At 32.3% G+C, this 17,786-nt stretch overlaps 1 protein-coding gene across 1 annotated transcript in view; it reads left to right on the top strand.

Moving 5' to 3' along the window:
- Nucleotides 1–17,786, top strand: part of LOC136981612 (protein O-glucosyltransferase 1-like) — a 32,513-nt gene that overhangs the window by 4,958 nt on the left and 9,769 nt on the right. The window contains exons 3-8 of the mRNA XM_067277934.1: nucleotides 1,354–1,494; nucleotides 1,620–1,752; nucleotides 3,761–3,879; nucleotides 13,215–13,374; nucleotides 13,465–13,691; nucleotides 15,759–15,815. Coding sequence (XP_067134035.1) covers nucleotides 1,354–1,494; nucleotides 1,620–1,752; nucleotides 3,761–3,879; nucleotides 13,215–13,374; nucleotides 13,465–13,691; nucleotides 15,759–15,815 — 837 coding nt within the window. The remainder of the gene's footprint in view (nucleotides 1–1,353; nucleotides 1,495–1,619; nucleotides 1,753–3,760; nucleotides 3,880–13,214; nucleotides 13,375–13,464; nucleotides 13,692–15,758; nucleotides 15,816–17,786) is intronic.

Raw genomic sequence — 17,786 nt, 5'->3', positions numbered from 1 at the left:
TCACAAAAAGAGGAACACCAGCTTTTTATTACTAGAAAATGAACAAAGACTAACCAAATGATGTTTTTTTTTTCTTAACTGTCACCTGTAACGAGTCATTATCGTTACTTGTTTGTAATGTTCGCGCATTATTTGTATTTATCAAAATGATACAGTTCAACACAATTTAAATGATACAGTACAATACAATATAATCAAAATGATACAGTACAACACAACACAATACATGATACACAATTTGTGATGTTTAATGATGTTTTACCATCAATAACAACAGGTAATAAACATCGACAAAACAGTGATTGGCACTGCATCTTGTACTGTTTTATTCAGAAAGTTGAATCTTTGTTAAATTAAAACATGCACTTGCACACTGAAATATTGCCTACGGGTAAATTGACTTTTAAACTGGTACAGTATACAGTAAAACTTCTTTTATTCATCAATCTTTGTTAACTATTATAGTAGCTTTGGAGTATGCCAGTTCTGTAAAGTTGTAAATTATATCATCAACAAATGCTTATTCCTCATTACTTTTCTTGGTATATCTTGGTTAAAAGTAATAAATTAGTGTGAAATTGAGGAAGGTGAAGTTGATAACAAATGTAAAATTGTAAATAACTGTAATTGAGCTGAAATTATGCTTTCAAAAATGAATCAAATTGTTTGAAATCCAAGATGAAATGGAGCAACGCAAGTACTACTTTTCATAATAATGCTTCTGTGAAGACTAGAAGTGTAATTATTTTAAAAATTATTACTCGAATATGTTGTAAAACTATGTTGTATGACGTTTATTTTTTATTTTATATCTACGTTAGAAATACATATATGCTTATCTTTAATGTCGTATAAATATTTTATAGAAAATTTCCATTAATCATTACTTTGTTTATTTGTCAAGCCCACATTCTTAACTTTGTTGGATAATTGAAGTTTACTGCATTTTATTAATATCTATTCATACGAAAGTATATACATGTATAACTACATGTATACATGTACTATATACAAAGATCATTTGGTTATATTATATTTATTTATTTTACGTAGAATTTTAGAAAAGCTGTCGGGCAGTTGACTTCCATTTTTAACATTTTTTGGAAAGATAATGTCATTGGTTTATGACCATGTTCATTCTCTAGTTACTACCGTATTTTACGGACTATAAGACGCCTTTTTTTCTTCGAAAAATTGCCTCCAAAATTCAGGTGCGTCTTATAGTCCGTAAAATACGGTATATGAAATATGACAGTTGCAATGATTCTAGTTATGGTTTACTAATAAAAGTTCAGATCATTGATTATGAAGTACAGTTTAATAAAATATAAAAGTTTCTTTTGTTTATTTTAGAGTTATTGAGCAGGATCTTGCACCTTGGAAAACATCAGGAATAATGCAAGAAATGTTGGAAGCCGTAAAAGATAGAGGAACTCATTATCAAATTATTAATCATAAATTATATCGTGAAGACGAATGTATGTTTACTTTCAGGTAATATATAATTTAGAACTATATTAAATTTCTTATTAACAGATAAAAACAGATTTAAACAATCACAACATGTAAAAATCATTAAACAATAAATTAATTATACATCCAATTATCGTGTATTTTAGATGTACCGGAGTGGAACATTTTATTTTAGAAATTATTCACAAATTACCGGATACGGAATTTATTTTAAATACTAGAGATTGGCCACAAGTTAATAAGCATTGGATGACATATCCTGTATTTTCTTTTAGTAAAGTAAGTCATTTTACTTTTAATTTATCTTGTAAATGTGATCATAGGTAATTTTGTTATAATGCCACCGAATTATACAAAATATTGCTTAAAAGTCTATAATTTTGTAGGTAAAATTGTAGCTCTGAATCAGATGGTTGGGACCTTATCAGAACTGTAGACCATGCCCATAAAAGTAAAAAATGTCAAAGGAACCAATGTCTACATGTGACCCTTGCACAAGATATAGTGATGGGTTGCTTCTTAAACATGCAGTTGGCTTAACAGAGCATGCATCTTTCAGGGCCCAATTCCGACGGAGTCCTGGAAGTAGTTGATGCAATGGTGTTTCTTGTGTTTTATGAGGTTTTAACCATCTCTAGTAAAGTGGAAAACAGTTAATTTTAGCATTGTTCTGAGAAATTGTTCCAGAATTTTTCATTTTCCAGATAGGCTGATTCGGGGAGGCTATATCTTGTGTGGATGTAGTATTTCTAAGAACAGTAATTTATGACTGAGTCTATATATTAATTCATTTAATGATACATTTATGTGCATGGATGAGATATTAAAAATGGGAGTTTAATGAATTCCCAGTTTATTGAGTGAAGAAATAATGCATTAAAAAAAAATAATAAAAGGTCTCTTGGCCTCTAAAGTGCTGAAAATGGATTATGCGATGAATCCCATAATCAAAACAATTAATTTTATTAGAAACAGAGGGCTAAATCACTGCCAATTCACACAATTATTAAAAGATCTTGATGAAAAATATTTAGATATTTCCTACTCTGCAGAAGTACGGTGGTTTAGTCGTGGATCAATGCTTAAGCGATTTTTTGAATTGCATAAACATATTGTTACGTTCATGACTCAAAAGGGCAAACTGATGGAACATAATGATGAATGGTGGCCTGACTTTGCATTCTTACTAGAATGATGGAACACTTAAGTAATTAGAATGGGAAACTTCAAGGAAAAAAATGTACTTGTTACAGAACTGTACAAGCTTTCAAAGCTTGTACAGTTCCGTAACAAGTACATTTTTACCTTGAAGTTTCCTTTTTAAATTTTATTTTGAAAGCTGTCAAGTGTTCAAGCTTTCAAGATAAAATTAAAGTTGTAGGAGTCGCAGTTGCAAGAACAAAAACTTGACCGTTTCCCTAGCATTCATGGGATCAGCATGTACAATGCAGATAAATTAGCAGATGTTTCTAACTATTTGCTTGATCTTATTGCTGAATTTGATAATTGTCTTGCAGATTTTTGTGAGCTCATTATATATCATTATGACTTTCCTCTTTTTAATGATCTGTTTATGCTCAATGTCGGTAAAGCGCTGACTTACTTGTAAATGGAACTAATAAATTTGTAGCGTGATACTGCTTTAAAAAACAAGTTCAATAAAGTTGACATTTTGGCATTTTATACAAAGTACTTCAAAAATAAAAATAGCTATCCCAACTTAAGGAACCATGCTGCCCACATTTTTATGCATGTTCGGAAGTTCATGTGTGTGTAAACAAATGTTTTCAACAATGAAGATTAATAAATCTAAATACCGTTCAAGATTTACAGATGAACATCTTCAGTCCATTTTGTAAATCAATACAACATCGTCGACACCAAACATCGAAGAGATAATGAAGCGTAAAAGAAGTCAAGTTTCTGGATCCTCAAAATAATATTTCGGTCTAATACGTCTCTACTTTAAAAAATATATATAACTTTTTTTTTAATAAAATCCTTTTTTATATACTTCTCACTTATACTTAGTATTATGTTTGCATTTTAGTTTTAATCTGGCTCGTTGTCGTACTCGAGACAAAAAATTGGCACTTAAGGAGTTTGAGTTTGACACCCCTGATTTAAATAATCGTTATTTCATTTATCATAAACTTGAATATAATTACTATGTAGGGTATAATTACTGTTTTAATTAAAAAAACACAGTTATTCAATATTTAATAGATGATACAATGATCTGGATCAACTTGAATCAGTTCATAATAATTATTTTAAATACTTCTAGACGTCTCAATATTTGGATATTATGTATCCAGCATGGACATTCTGGGAAGGTGGACCTGCTATTAGTCTTTATCCAACTGGTCTTGGAAGATGGGATTTACAAAGAAAAATCATTTCTAAGTATGCTCGAATTAATGATTTTATTTAATATATTATATTATATGATCATATATAACTTTTTTTTTTTTATAAATGTAGACTTAAATCTTTATGAGAATAAGATGATGTTTAATTATTGTATATGTAATAACTATGAATGTATATATTTGGTGCCATTTAAAATTTTTTCAGTTCTGTTTTCAGATATTTGAATGTAACTGGTGTTTGCTAGTTCTAATAATTATTTTGTTAATGCTTTATTTATATTTTTATACATTCGTAATGAATTAGACATTTATTATTTTATTGTCACATTTCATATACTGGAAATATATATATATATATATAACTAGAAGTTCTCCCTTCAAGCATGACAGAATGTTTTTTACGAGAAAGTAGAGATCGAAGAATTGAGAAGTCGAGTTTGATGTTGTGATGCTGTTAATACAGCCTTTGACAAAGCCATTCTTGCTCAATGTTGCTCGAGTTGCACTTCACAGCCTTCAGGGATCTTGGTTCTTCTTATTCCTTTAGATCTTGAATTTACCTGACCAATTTTACTCTTATGCTTTCCCATAGGCATTTTTTTCAACAAAATAGTGAGTCTTTTTAATTCTACATTGATAAAACAAAGATGAATTGTATGTATGTTAAATTAGCAATATTAGCAATAACACTTTCTAAATAATGGGCTCGTTAGATTGTTACTTCCAAATGGATAATAGAATGTCATGTGATCACTATGAAAAGATTTTTTAAAAATTTGTTATAGAAATGACACGATGCAGCTATTATTTTTTAAAGTTTAAATTTAATGAAGTAAGTTTAAAATATGCTATTTGCCAAAATATTTAAAAATGCAACTTAAGGGAAATTTCCTCATCAAGCACGAACGTCATGTGGTTACTGACGTAACTGCAACATAAGTGCGATTGCCGATCTGAAATTGATAAAATATTTATTCTGAGCTAATATTTCTGCAGAATAAGAAGCCTATACTTTCCATCAGAACATAAAACAAATATAACCAAAATTTCATCTGGATTGGACAAAAATTGCAGGAGTTATAATGAATTCACACACACACAAGACACGCCTTTATATTAGTAATGTTTAAATAATAAAGAATATCATTTTATATGTCTCGAATGGCTGGAACCTTAGTGGACTGTTAAGGCAAAATAATTACTAAGTACAGTGAAACCTTCATTAGTGGACATCTCTACTTAATGGCATTTTTACAATCCCCAAACCCTTCAAATAGGACATCTATTATTTTCACTTCTAAATAGCAGACACACTAAATAATGGAATGTCGTCTTCCATAACCTACCTTAGTCCTGCACAAAATCTCACCTTTAATATTCTGAAGTAATTAATTAAGTACAAAATATTTTAAAACAAACAAAGAATCAGTTCAAATACTCTTTCAGAGGAAGAATTTTGACCGTAAGCATCAAATAAAGAATGGCTAAAAATAGGAATAGGGAGGAGGACAAGTTGTAATATATCTGCTAGAGAAGATTAACCTGGTTCGGTTGTCAATCACCATTTATCGTCGTAAATATTAATGTTATTAAACTTCTGTCTTATTGTTGGAATTAAGCTTATGGTACCATAGATTTTTCTTGAGTTGTTCATTCATTTGACAAGAACCATAGTACAGTAGTAATGAAAAAGAAACAGTTTTAAGGCTAAGAAAACAGCATTTATTTGGTGAAAGTTTAAAGATAGTGTTACAAAGGCAATTTGCCGACCACTTTAAAGTGTAGGAAGATATTTGGTTTTCTCAAGTTTATGATGTAATTTATGATCTTAACAGTTTTGTTGTGGCTAAAGTGTAATTTTTAATAAATCAGTTATTGAAGAAAGCAAAAATATTCGAGAAATTATATCTACTTGATAACTAAAAAGCAGAGAAATCACTATATCAATTTTTTTATTCGTTTAGATCGTATGACATTATAAACTCGAGAATACCAAATACATTTCTTATCCTTTGAAGTGGCTAGCAAATCGCCTTTGTAACTCATCATTTGAACTCTCATTGCCTAAACCCTTCTGTTTGTAATAACAGTTTTATTTTTCTTTTTCATTACTTTTCCTCAGGTCATTTTTGATGAATTAATAATTAATCAATATTTACATTTTGTCATAATTTTTATGTTCCATTTAATTAAAATGTGATTTTTACAGCTGAAAAGATAAGTAATTTAACTTACATACATTTTAATTATATACTCTATGTATACTTTTTGGTATTCCTAATGCAAATTTGATGTTTTTGTAATTCATCGTATTCATCACTTTATAATGACAAGGTTAAAATACAATATACCTCGGGGTTCTGGTAGAAAATTCCACTGAGTTCGGCGTTAAACTAGTTCCTTTTTTAACACTAGCACTTTCGACGAGTTTATAATCGTCGTCTTCAGGTGAAAAGAATGATTTTAAAAACAAACGTGCAGAATGTTCTAAAGAGAACAGAATTTTTGAATTCAAAACAGGCATCCGGTAATTCCGTTAAGAACGTGCAAAAAGATGTTGACATGTTCGAATTCTTAAATCTACGGTGCGAGCGGCGCATGCGTGGAATTGACACCGCGATGGCGATACGATGTTAGGCGCGTTTCGTTGTTTAAACACCGATACAATGCTACCCACACCCCGGGTAGATCTAGGGTGGGGACATTGCATGCTTCCGTAGTAGCTGTGAGTAGCGCTTCCCAGAATGAACACAAGCCTTCGATTGTTGCAACATTTTATTATTTCCGTTCTGGACCACAGGGGGTTGTAGCCTTGCTCGAGAACTTTTTTAGCGAGCTCTGTAGTATATTTTCCCTTGGCTACATCGTCCTGATGCTCTGCGAGGCGGGAAGCGAGCATTCTTGTTGTTGCTCCTATATATCTTGTGCTAGCTCCCGTTGCCGGATTTTCTAGGTGTATTGCGTAAACTCCTGATTTTTCTGAAGTGGTTAGCTTGTCACGATCATTACAGATGCACCTACGTAGGTTTGGTTGCGGGGTTATAGGCAGATTGTAGTTGTACCGCCGAAAGATACGACTGATGCGTATAGAGGGTGGTCCGAGATACGGCAACGGAACTTGGATCACGGATGTTTTTTCGTTTTTGTGCAGCATGGTACGTGGGAATAGGGACTCCTTTACCCTGTGGAGTACATGCTCATATTTGCCACGCGTGAATCCTGCACGAGATACCGCCACTCTGACGATGTCTAATTCACTTTTTATTGCTATCTGCATCGACGGAAGCAATAGCGCCCTTCTAACAAGTGCCAAGTGCAGCAATGGCAGCATTGATATATCGCGACGGTTGGAAAGCATCTGCTGGGATAATAGATGGTAACTCGTTAGATTTGTGATGAACTGCAAACTGCGGCCCCTCAACCGACTTTTTTATGCACAAATCCAAGAACGTTATTGATTCATCCTGCTCTTTCTCCCAAGTGAAACTGATCGTGGGGTATATGCTTGTTAGTTGCTGCACAAATTTGAAAAATTCCTCCTCTGTATTCTCCCATATTATTAAGATATCGTCGACATAGCGCAGATATAGTGACGGATAACTGATGGCAAGAGGGGAGTGGAAAACTCTACACTCGATTTCTCTCATAATGAGCTTAGCTAAGACTGCAGATAGCGGGGAGCCCATAGGAACTCCTCGCTTTTGCAAGTAGATGTTCTTGTTGAAAAGGAAATAGTTGCGCTCGGTGATGAAAGTTAGGGCATCACGTATGTCTAGCACCTGTTGTATGTTAAATCCTTTTCTGATGATCAAGGCGTTGGCAAGCATTACGGCTTCGAAAACAGGCACAGATGGGTATAATGACACCACATCCAATTTGTAGAAAGTATAGGAGCATTGGTGCGTTCTACTTATGCTGGAAACAATGGAGGACTTGGCAGCCACCGATGATGGTGTAATGTATGGTGAATCTGGAAGAAGTTCACACAAGAACTTTGCGAGTGCCTTTTCTAGGAAATATGTAGGATGCAATCTCTTATTTACCAGTGGACGTAACGGCCAGTTTGTTTTGTGCGTTTTTGGTTGGAAAAATAGTCTAGGGCATGCTACGTTTGTGGGAGGATCGAGGCACCCAGTTAGGGTCGAGGCTACTCCTGGTAATGCTATTATTTTTCTTGCTCTTCGCAGTACTGTTGGCGTCGGGCTGTCATTTACTACCTGCGAGTGTGATTGCGATAGGAACTCATTGGCTCTAATGATAAAATCATCCTCCCTGCACAGAACGAATCGTTTGTCCTTGTCAGAAATTAATAGCCTTAAGTCATTCCTAGCTACGAATTGCGTTACTACTTTTTGGTTCACGTAACGCTTAGGCGCACCAGAGACTTGCTCCACCGCCGCAAGTTTTGTGACGATTTCTAATTCCATTTGTGGGTGCGTGGTTACTGTCTGGCAGGACTTCAATGCTGCTAAAGCAGCTGGCACTAACCGGTTAAGGTCGGTGTTGTTGGGGGGGGGAATGTACTTGGGTCCCCTTTGTAGGACGTCGTGCACTTCGACAGGCACATTCTCTTCTGCATAATTGTAATATGGAGTGGTTGCTAGCACCCTTTATTGTGTGTATGATGAGCACATTAACCACTGTAGTTTTTTGTTCAACTTCTTTCTTATCGCCTGCATAGAATTGGATGCTATACTCTGTATTTTTCCTAGTTGAACATATAGCGTAGAAGGATCGCACGTTTTAGAGAATTGTAGATGCGTCTCATACTCTGCAGGGTAAAGGAGTCCCTATTCCCACATACCATGCTGCACAAAAATGAAAAAACATCCGTGATCCAAGTTCCGTTGCCGTATCTCGGACCACCCTCTATGCGCATCAGTCGTATCTTTCGGCGGTACAACTACAATCTGCCTATAACCCTGCAACCAAACCTACGTAGGTGCATCTGTAATGATCGTGACAAGCTAACCACTTCAGAAAAATCAGGAGTTTACGCAATGCACCTAGAAAATCCGGCAATAGGAGCTAGCACAAGATATATAGGAGCAACAACAAGAATGCTCGCTTCCCGCCTCGCAGAGCATCAGGACGATGTAGCCAAGGGAAAATATACTACAGAGCTCGCTAAAAAAGTTCTCGAGCAAGGCTACAACCCCCTGTGGTCCAGAACGGTAATAATAAAATGTTGCAACAATCGAAGGCTTGTGTTCATCTGGGAAGCGCTACTCACAGCTACTACGGAAGCATGCAATGTCCCCACCCTAGATCTACCCGGGGTGTGGGTAGCATTGTATCGGTGTTTAAACAACGAAACGCGCCTAACATCGTATCGCCATCGTGGTGTCAATTCCACGCATGCGCCGCTCGCACCGTAGATTTAAGAATTCGAACATGTCAACATCTTTTTGCACGTTCTTAACAGAATTACCGGATGCCTGTTTTGAATTCAAAAATTCTGTTCTCTTTAGAACATTCTGCACGTTTGTTTTTAAAATCATTCTTTTCACCTGAAGACGACGATTATAAACTCTTCGAAAGTGCTAGTGTTAAAAAAGGAACTAGTTTAACGCCGAACTCGGTGGAATTTTCTACCAGAACCCAGTTAAACTTGGCGTGAGCTCTTAACTCTATTTTGCACAATGTACTGTACCTCTGAATAGCTGACATATTTTTCAGTCCTGATGGTGTTCACTATTCAAAGGTTTTTTTTATACTGTAATTTGGCAAGAGTTAGGCTGTTAGGTCACCATCTCTTTATAAATTTAATAATTATAAATAAATAACAAGGGATGGTGGCCTAACCATTTACTTCTTGCCAATTTACTTAGTAATTATTCTACCTTAATAACCCAATAAAGGTTTCCAGCTATTTGTTTGATATTTTTGAAGTAATTATTGGGCTGGTTATATTTATTAAATATCATTTTATGTTAAAATGACTTCATTCAGGAAAGTATAAAAAAACAACTTATTTATTATTAATTTATTAATGCCATTAATGCATTTTATATCTTAAATTTTTATATTTAAAGCCTTTTGTATGAGACTGCAATAAAATTTGTTCATCAAACTGTTTTTCGCATAATGAAAAATGGAGAGTGCAATTTTTAAAAAATTTCAAAGATAAATTATCAATTACTTTATAGTTTTATTAATGAAATAAATTATTAACTACCTTCTTTAGGGAATTAACAAAATAGTCTGTCAATGGGAAACAAGACTGGTCAAGTCTATCTGATAGTATGCTCCACAGAAGCAAATCAAATATTTTTAAAATAAATTTATAATAATAATAATCATAATTATTATAAATTTATTTTAAAATTTAATTTAATATTATATACTAACTCGGTAGTTTTTACTATAGCTTACAGTGAAGTAACACTTAGGTAACTCCTAAGGCTAGTATCCAAAGTTTGAATCAAATGGATAGACGGAACATAACACTAGGTAACGAAAGTGAAGTCATTGCACATGTGCATGGAAATCAGACAGATGGACAAAAGTCTCAACCACTACTGTGAATCATGCTAAAATAAAGGGCAAAATATTCAATTCTTTTACCTATTTTTAAGTTTCTTATTAATAAATAAACTTAATTGCTCATTGCTCTGGGTTAGTAATATTCAAAGATGGATCCAGGAATAAATTTTAGAGAGTTAACTTTTAATTTGTGTAATAAAATGCAAGTTTTATTCCTTTAATACATTGACACATTTCAATGTTATATCTATGAATGAAAGAAAAACTTAAATTTAAATCAAACTGTTATAAATACAATAAACTGTAACATTAAATATTTGTTTCATTCTTCCCTATTTTATTTTGCTAGAAAGCAGTGAAGGGGATCAACTCTTGTTATAAAAACACATGCTGGAATTTTCTTCTAGACTTTTAAATGTACTTTCAGTGACAGTGGTGTAGCAAACAAAACTGGTGCCTGGGGCATGGCACTTTATTGGCGCCCCCTCTTTCTTCCAGAAACACATATAGTTTGTCTTGGAGACCATTTGGGTGCCCCTCTGCGAGTGGCGCCTGGTTCATGATACACTCCCTTGCACCCCCTCTCTACACCACTGTTCAGTGACATTCCATTTTTAAGAATTATTCCATGAAATAAAAATTGGAAAAAAGATTAGATTAATATTAACTTTAAGGTGGTCAATAGTAGTCTATAGATGAGTAACGTAAATTAAACAACTTTCATACTCTCCTACTCCATATTTTTTAGTATAGAATATAAAAATGCCGAAGAAACTTTCTAACAACTAGTGTTACGAAAAATGTCAATTGTGTGTTTACTCTGTTCAAGTACAACAAAATTTGTTCAAGAATATAGTATAATTGAATTTAATATTAATAAAATGTAATAAAAGAAATCTTGCTGACAATTGTTTGCAATTTTGCATATTTTACTTTATAAGTGAAATTCTAATTCTTAATTCTTACAATTTCTCTACACACCGGAATATAACTATATCTACTCTTCAAACCTAATAACTGGAGTGGTTCCTTGTCTAGAGTCGCGAACGTTTTCGATGCCCCTCCTGGGCTCTTGCTCTGGCTCTATTAAATTGGCCGTTACCATTCTGGGCTCTTAATTCTTTAAAGAAATTTGTAAAATTGGTTCATTTATGAAAACACAGATTAAACACTAAACCATAATTGAGTTTTTGTTACATTATTAATATATGTTATTTTGATATTGTAAACGGTTCTTAAAATAAATAATTTTTAAATACCGTAGAACTAGGGGTTGCCAATGTTTTTCTGAGAAGAGTCATGCGAACTATAAAGGAAGTCTGGGGACAGGTATAAAAGATGTAGTCAAAGATTAAGTTTAAGATTTTTTTATTTCTGAATAACAATGGACATAAATCAATGTAAAATTTCAACTGTTTGTTTGAAAGAATGCCATCAAAACTGTGGCACCCGATATTAAAATCTTTGAATATTTATCGGAAGGTGATATTCGATATTTTGATTTTAAACATTTTATTTTCCAAAAGGTTTCTTTACCAAGGTAAAGAAGTAAAAATAGAAATTATCTCCCGTGCAAACTTTTTAACTTAAAATTCTTTTCTAGCAGAGATTTGTAAAAATTGTTTATAGCAAAGTCTATTAATTCTAATTTAATAAAGTAAAAACTGCGTTACAAATACTAGTCGTAAGCAAGATACGAGGTTAAAGTTTACCTAGGGAACCCCAATGGCAACGCTTCTGTTAGGTTAGGTTACATTAGATTAACTACATTTTTAGTAGACACTTCCTTTTTTTCTTTTGTTCAATAACTACCGTGAATCAATAACTAGTGATGTTTAGCACGCGGCTGCCTGCTGGCGGCTCCCCTCCGGGAGGTCAGTCGTGAGCACGAACAGTCGGAAGCACTTCCATAGTGCCACCATTGGAGTTCCCTAGGTATACTTTGACCAGATACGACTAGTATTTGTAATGCAATTTTTACTTTATTAGATTGTAATTTCTGCCAGCCCTTTTTTACAAAAAAATCTATTAATTCTAGTTGACTTTACAAAAGTTTATATGCTTTGAACTACAGTAGAGTGTCGATAAGTGGAATGGCCGGAAAGTGGAACGATTTTCAGTCGGACTGTGTCGTGCCGAATCGAATGTTTTTGATACTAAATTTACTTCTAAAGTATAATTTTCATGTTTTTTATATTCTTTAATATATTTATTTTGTTTGTACAAAATGCAGAAATAATTTTTAACGATACGATAGCCTCGATGATTATTATAAAAATTTTCGTTAGGCTTAAAATCGACGAAAATTCAACACGAAGCGACACGCAACGGAGAAAAATTTGAACATCGGACAGGTTAATGTATTTTTTCGTACAAAGTCGGAAACTGGAACAAATCATTAACTGGAAGGACCCCAGTCCCCAATTGGTTCCACTTATTGACGCTCTACTGTAGTTCAAATGTATCAATATATCCTTTTAATATCGGGGTCAATAAAACCAGACTTTTCACTAATTATAGCCGTATTTATTTAAAAATAATAATAATAATAATCGGTTATCATTATCAATATAGGTGAGTTCTAAAGTGACTATAATAAGTTGATTTTAATGTATATTTATTGAATTTTCTAAAATTTAATTAATAACAGGTCAGTTATTTAGTTATTTCATAATGTAATGAAAAAAATAGTATATATTATTTCTATATTAACGTTTATTTATCTGTGAATTGGCTAGTAAATTTCAGAATAATTTTAAGAATGTCTGAAAATTTTAGTTTTTCAATTGCTTCCGATTTAACTATAATTAATTTATTTTTGATTCTAGTTATATGAAATGATTGTAATTATATTATATCATTTATTTAAAAATGATTATTAAGGTCTGCTAAGAAGTGGCCTTGGAAGAAAAAGAAACCCGTAGCATTTTTCCGCGGTTCGCGTACAAGCGCCGAAAGAGATCCTCTGATTCTGTTATCCAGAAGTCATCCCGAATTAGTTGATGCTCAGTATACTAAAAATCAGGCATGGAAATCTGATAAAGTAAATATATTTGATAGTTAATAAAATAATGATATAATTAAATATTCTTAATATCTTTTTAAAACTAATTTCGATTTGCTTTATCTCAAGGATACACTAGGTGCTAAACCAGCAAAAGAAGTACTTTTGGAGGATCATTGTCAATATAAATATTTATTTAATTTTCGTGGCGTAGCAGCTAGTTTTCGCTTAAAGCATCTTTTTCTCTGCAAATCGCTGGTTTTTCATGTCGGATACGAGTGGTTAGAGTTTTTTTATCCAGCTTTAAAACCGTGGGTTCATTACATTCCAGTAAATAAAGATTTGCATAATGTAAAGTGAGTATGATATGTTATTTTTTGTTTTACACTCTTCAAAGACTGCGTTAATTTACAGCACAGACTCTTGTACGCCTTTTTACACACAGCCGTTTTTTTGCTATCATTCAAACGTTTTCGGTTATTTTTAATAACCTTTTTCAAGAACCGTTACAGTCGAATGCGACGACGTTTGTTTAAATTTACGACCGCATTCGACTGTAACGGTTCTTGAAAAAGGTTATTAAAAATAACCGAAAACGTTTGAATGATAGCAAAAAAATGGCTGTGTGTAAAAAGGTGTACAAGAGTCTGTGCTGTTATTTTTTGTGTTATTATATTACTTTGATTATATAATAACTGAAAATATTAAAATTATAAAATTTATTTTAAAAATTCCCAAACAAGACAATATGTAAAATGTGTCCTCAAACTTTATTCCTTTCACACGTAAGGAATTTTGAGTTTTGTCGAAGTACAAATCCATTGACTTGTCACAAATTAGATTTTAGTATTTTAGTAGGTATTTTTTAATAAAATTTCAGGCAAATGGAACATAAAGGACATAGAGGCCTGGTAAAGAAGCATTAACTTAAATTTTTTAATAAACGTATGGATTATTTAAATAAAACGAGACTGAAGATACTGTAGATGAATTGTCATTACTCAATATTATAAAAATGTGCAAAATTTGATATCATATTGAAAAACTTGAATAGACTGCTTAAATAATAAAGCCAAAATGTTATTTCCTTAATTAAAAATGCTTTCGAATATTATTCTGGCCATTTTCGGCTTACATTTTCTGCATCGTTCAATTCATTTGAATGATATAAATTTTTTTTTTAATTATCTAATTGAAAAATTTGGTTATGTTTTGGTAATTTTCTTCATTTTCCATATACAGTAGAGAGTCGTTAATCGGAATCGCCGGTAATCAGAACGATTTTCAGTCAGACTGTGTCGTGCTGAATCGAATGTTTTTGATACTAGATTTACTTCTAAAGTATAATTTTCATGTTTTTATATTCTTCAATATATTTATTTTGTTTGTACAAAATGAAGAAATAATTTTTAACGATATGATAGCCTCGATGATTATTATAAAAATTTTCGTTAGGCTTAAAATCGACGAAAATTTAACACAAAGTGACACGCAACGGAGAAAAATTTCAACATCGGACAGGTTAATATATTTTTTCGTACATAATCGGTTATCCGAACAACCCCAGTCCCCAATTCGAATAAATGACGCTCTACAGTATTAATATTACTATTAATCCTACAATGAGTTTCAAGCAGATTAAGTGTTTTACAAGCCAGTCTAAATATTTTATCTTACTCTATAATATTGCTAACTTCCTAGATAATTTTCATATGCAATGTCAAATGATTTTATATTCAGAAATGGTACAGTACAGGTTATAATTCACTATGTTTGTTTTGTAACACATGTCATAAAACAAAAAGTCATTTACTGTCTGAACACGTTGTATTTTGTGTTCCAATTTATTTACTATAATGATTTTTCAGTCCTTGGATGAGTATGAGAAGTTTTTGGATATACATTAAATGAAACTACAAGAACTAAATACAGTTCCCTAAATCAAAGAAATAAAAGTAAAGGAAAGTACAGTAGAGAGTCGTTAATCGGAATCAATTGGGGACTGGGGTTGTTCAGATTAGTGATTTGTTCCGATTACCGATTATGTACGAAAAAATACATTAACCTGTCCGATGTTCAAATTTTTCTCCGTTGCGTATCGCTTCGTGTTGAATTTTCGTCGATTTTAAGCCTAACGAAAATTTTTATAATAATCATCAAGGCTATCGTATCGTTAAAAATTATTTCTGCATTTTGTACAAACAAAATAAATATATTGAAGAATATAAAAACATGAAATTTATACTTTAGAAGTAAATCTAGTATCAAAAACGTTCGATTCGGCACGACACAGTCCGACTGAAAATCGTTTGGATAACCGGCGATTCGGATTACCGGGGTTCGGATTAACGACTCTCTACAGTATGTAAAATGTACGTAATTTTAATTGAAATATAATAATAATTATGGTAACTTATTAATAGAGAACTGCTCGATTTTGCAAAAGAAAATGATGTTGAAATGAAGAAGATAGCAGAAAGGTTAGTTTATTATATAATTATGTTTTAATATTTTATTTAATTACAGAAGAATCTGCTTATTGTAATCATGGATATTATCATCAATTGTCTAATATTATCAAACTGACATGTTCTAAAGCATAAAAGTTAAAATACATTTATAGAATTTAAATGTTATCAAGCTTATATATTGGCTTTAGTTTGAGGACTTATCGCATCTTTTGGGGAATGTCTTCGATTGGATACAGGGGGACATTTTTGGGCTGTTCCATTGATACTTTATTAAATATGCACTTCAGACAGTTCTGTTCCTCTTCAGTTTAAGCTAGGTACTTTTTGGGTTATGAGTTCTTTTACAGTTATGTTATGTTTTTTAAAAAAGAAAAACTATAATAATAATACATCTATATATACAAAAATGTTTTGTTACATTGTATATAAATATACATTTTTCTGTTTTTTTATTTTTATTACATTTACTCATTTTTATTGGTTTTTTTTTCTGGGACCATTTTTAAGGATATATTAGATCTATAAATATATTTTATAAAATATTACAAAATTGACTACAGTTTATTAAGAATCAAAAAAGATTTTTAAATTACTCTTTCTAAAATGGAATTTTTAATCTCAAAAAGCCTATTAGAGAACAGAATACCAAATTGAATACTGAACTCACATTAAATTTTTAAATGACAGAGGTTTGGGCATGCATCATACACAGAGATTGTATATCATAAATAAAAAAAATAAAACGAGTTGCTCAACTTTCCCAGCAACATTTAAAATTTTTGTGGTGCCATCTGCTATCATATCTTATTAAAACAACTTTTTTATATTGAAGAAAAACACTAATGTAATCATTATCCCGAGATACGCAAAAAAATCAAAGAATATTTCTTGGGCGAACTGAAGATGACGGCCATAGGTCCGGTGTTGGAAGATGATAAAGTTCGTTTGGATGCAAAAGGAATTGTTGATGGGCAGGAGGAAGAAGAAAAGTGCATCTCCATCACTAAAGAAAAAGATACTTGTCCCATTCAAGATGTCATGAAAAGCATTGAGCAGTTGGAGGAAGAAATAAATGATACAAACAGGTGCAATTTGGAAAATCTGGCAAATGAAATCGCTAACAAGTTTACTTTGCAGAATGCCTTCAGTGGAACATCCGAAGAAACGGCCAAAGAGACTCGTCGGAAGACAAATAAACACAAATTCCGAGGGACTTTTCAAAATGTTTAATGGCAAATATGATAAATTTAACATTAAAAAAATTCGAAATAAATTCGTTTTTAAACTCATTGAATCAGACTTGTTTTCTGAATATGATGTTTATTTCTTACTTCAAATTCAAGATAATTCTCATAATTTTAGGCACAAACTTAAAATATTTTACACAGTTTGTACAGTTTTTTTTATCGAAAAATTTAGTACTGGTACTCGCAATTCTTTTTTAGAATAATTAAGAGTAGAGAATTGGTTGATTTTGTTGAAAGAGGTCCACAATACTATAGCTGGCATCGATTATGTCTCTTACTAGTGGGCTCGATCCATCCTTTCCTCTTTATTCAAGATAAATTACAACACACCTGGACGGATTCGAATCCAGATCTAGTCCAGCAATGGACAATACTCTATCCAATAATCATGCAAATTATGTATTTTAATTTCATTGAACCAATAAAATTTACTAATCTTTTGGTTTCTTATTACATAAAAATTCTAATTGAAAACAAATATTTATTTTTCACATTCATTTTGCATTTTGGCTTTTACATGTTAACCAAAGTAGGAAAGTATCCTGATACATGTGCAAATGCTGTAAACATAGCTATTAAAATGTAAAATCTGCGATAGTGGGCTCGTCGGAAGAGGAACAGTTGCAGTCTGTGCAGATACCTTGCATCCACATTTTGTAGATGGAGCAGAATGGCAAGGAAAGAACCCGAACCACCCATAAGGATAGTGCGGATTAAGAGTAATGTGTTTCTC

Source organism: Centruroides vittatus, unplaced genomic scaffold (genome assembly GCF_030686945.1).
Source record: "Centruroides vittatus isolate TY-2023 unplaced genomic scaffold, ASM3068694v2 contig_784, whole genome shotgun sequence".
Classification (NCBI taxonomy): domain Eukaryota; kingdom Metazoa; phylum Arthropoda; class Arachnida; order Scorpiones; family Buthidae; genus Centruroides; species Centruroides vittatus.
This window is presented reverse-complemented; position numbering and strand designations above follow the sequence as displayed.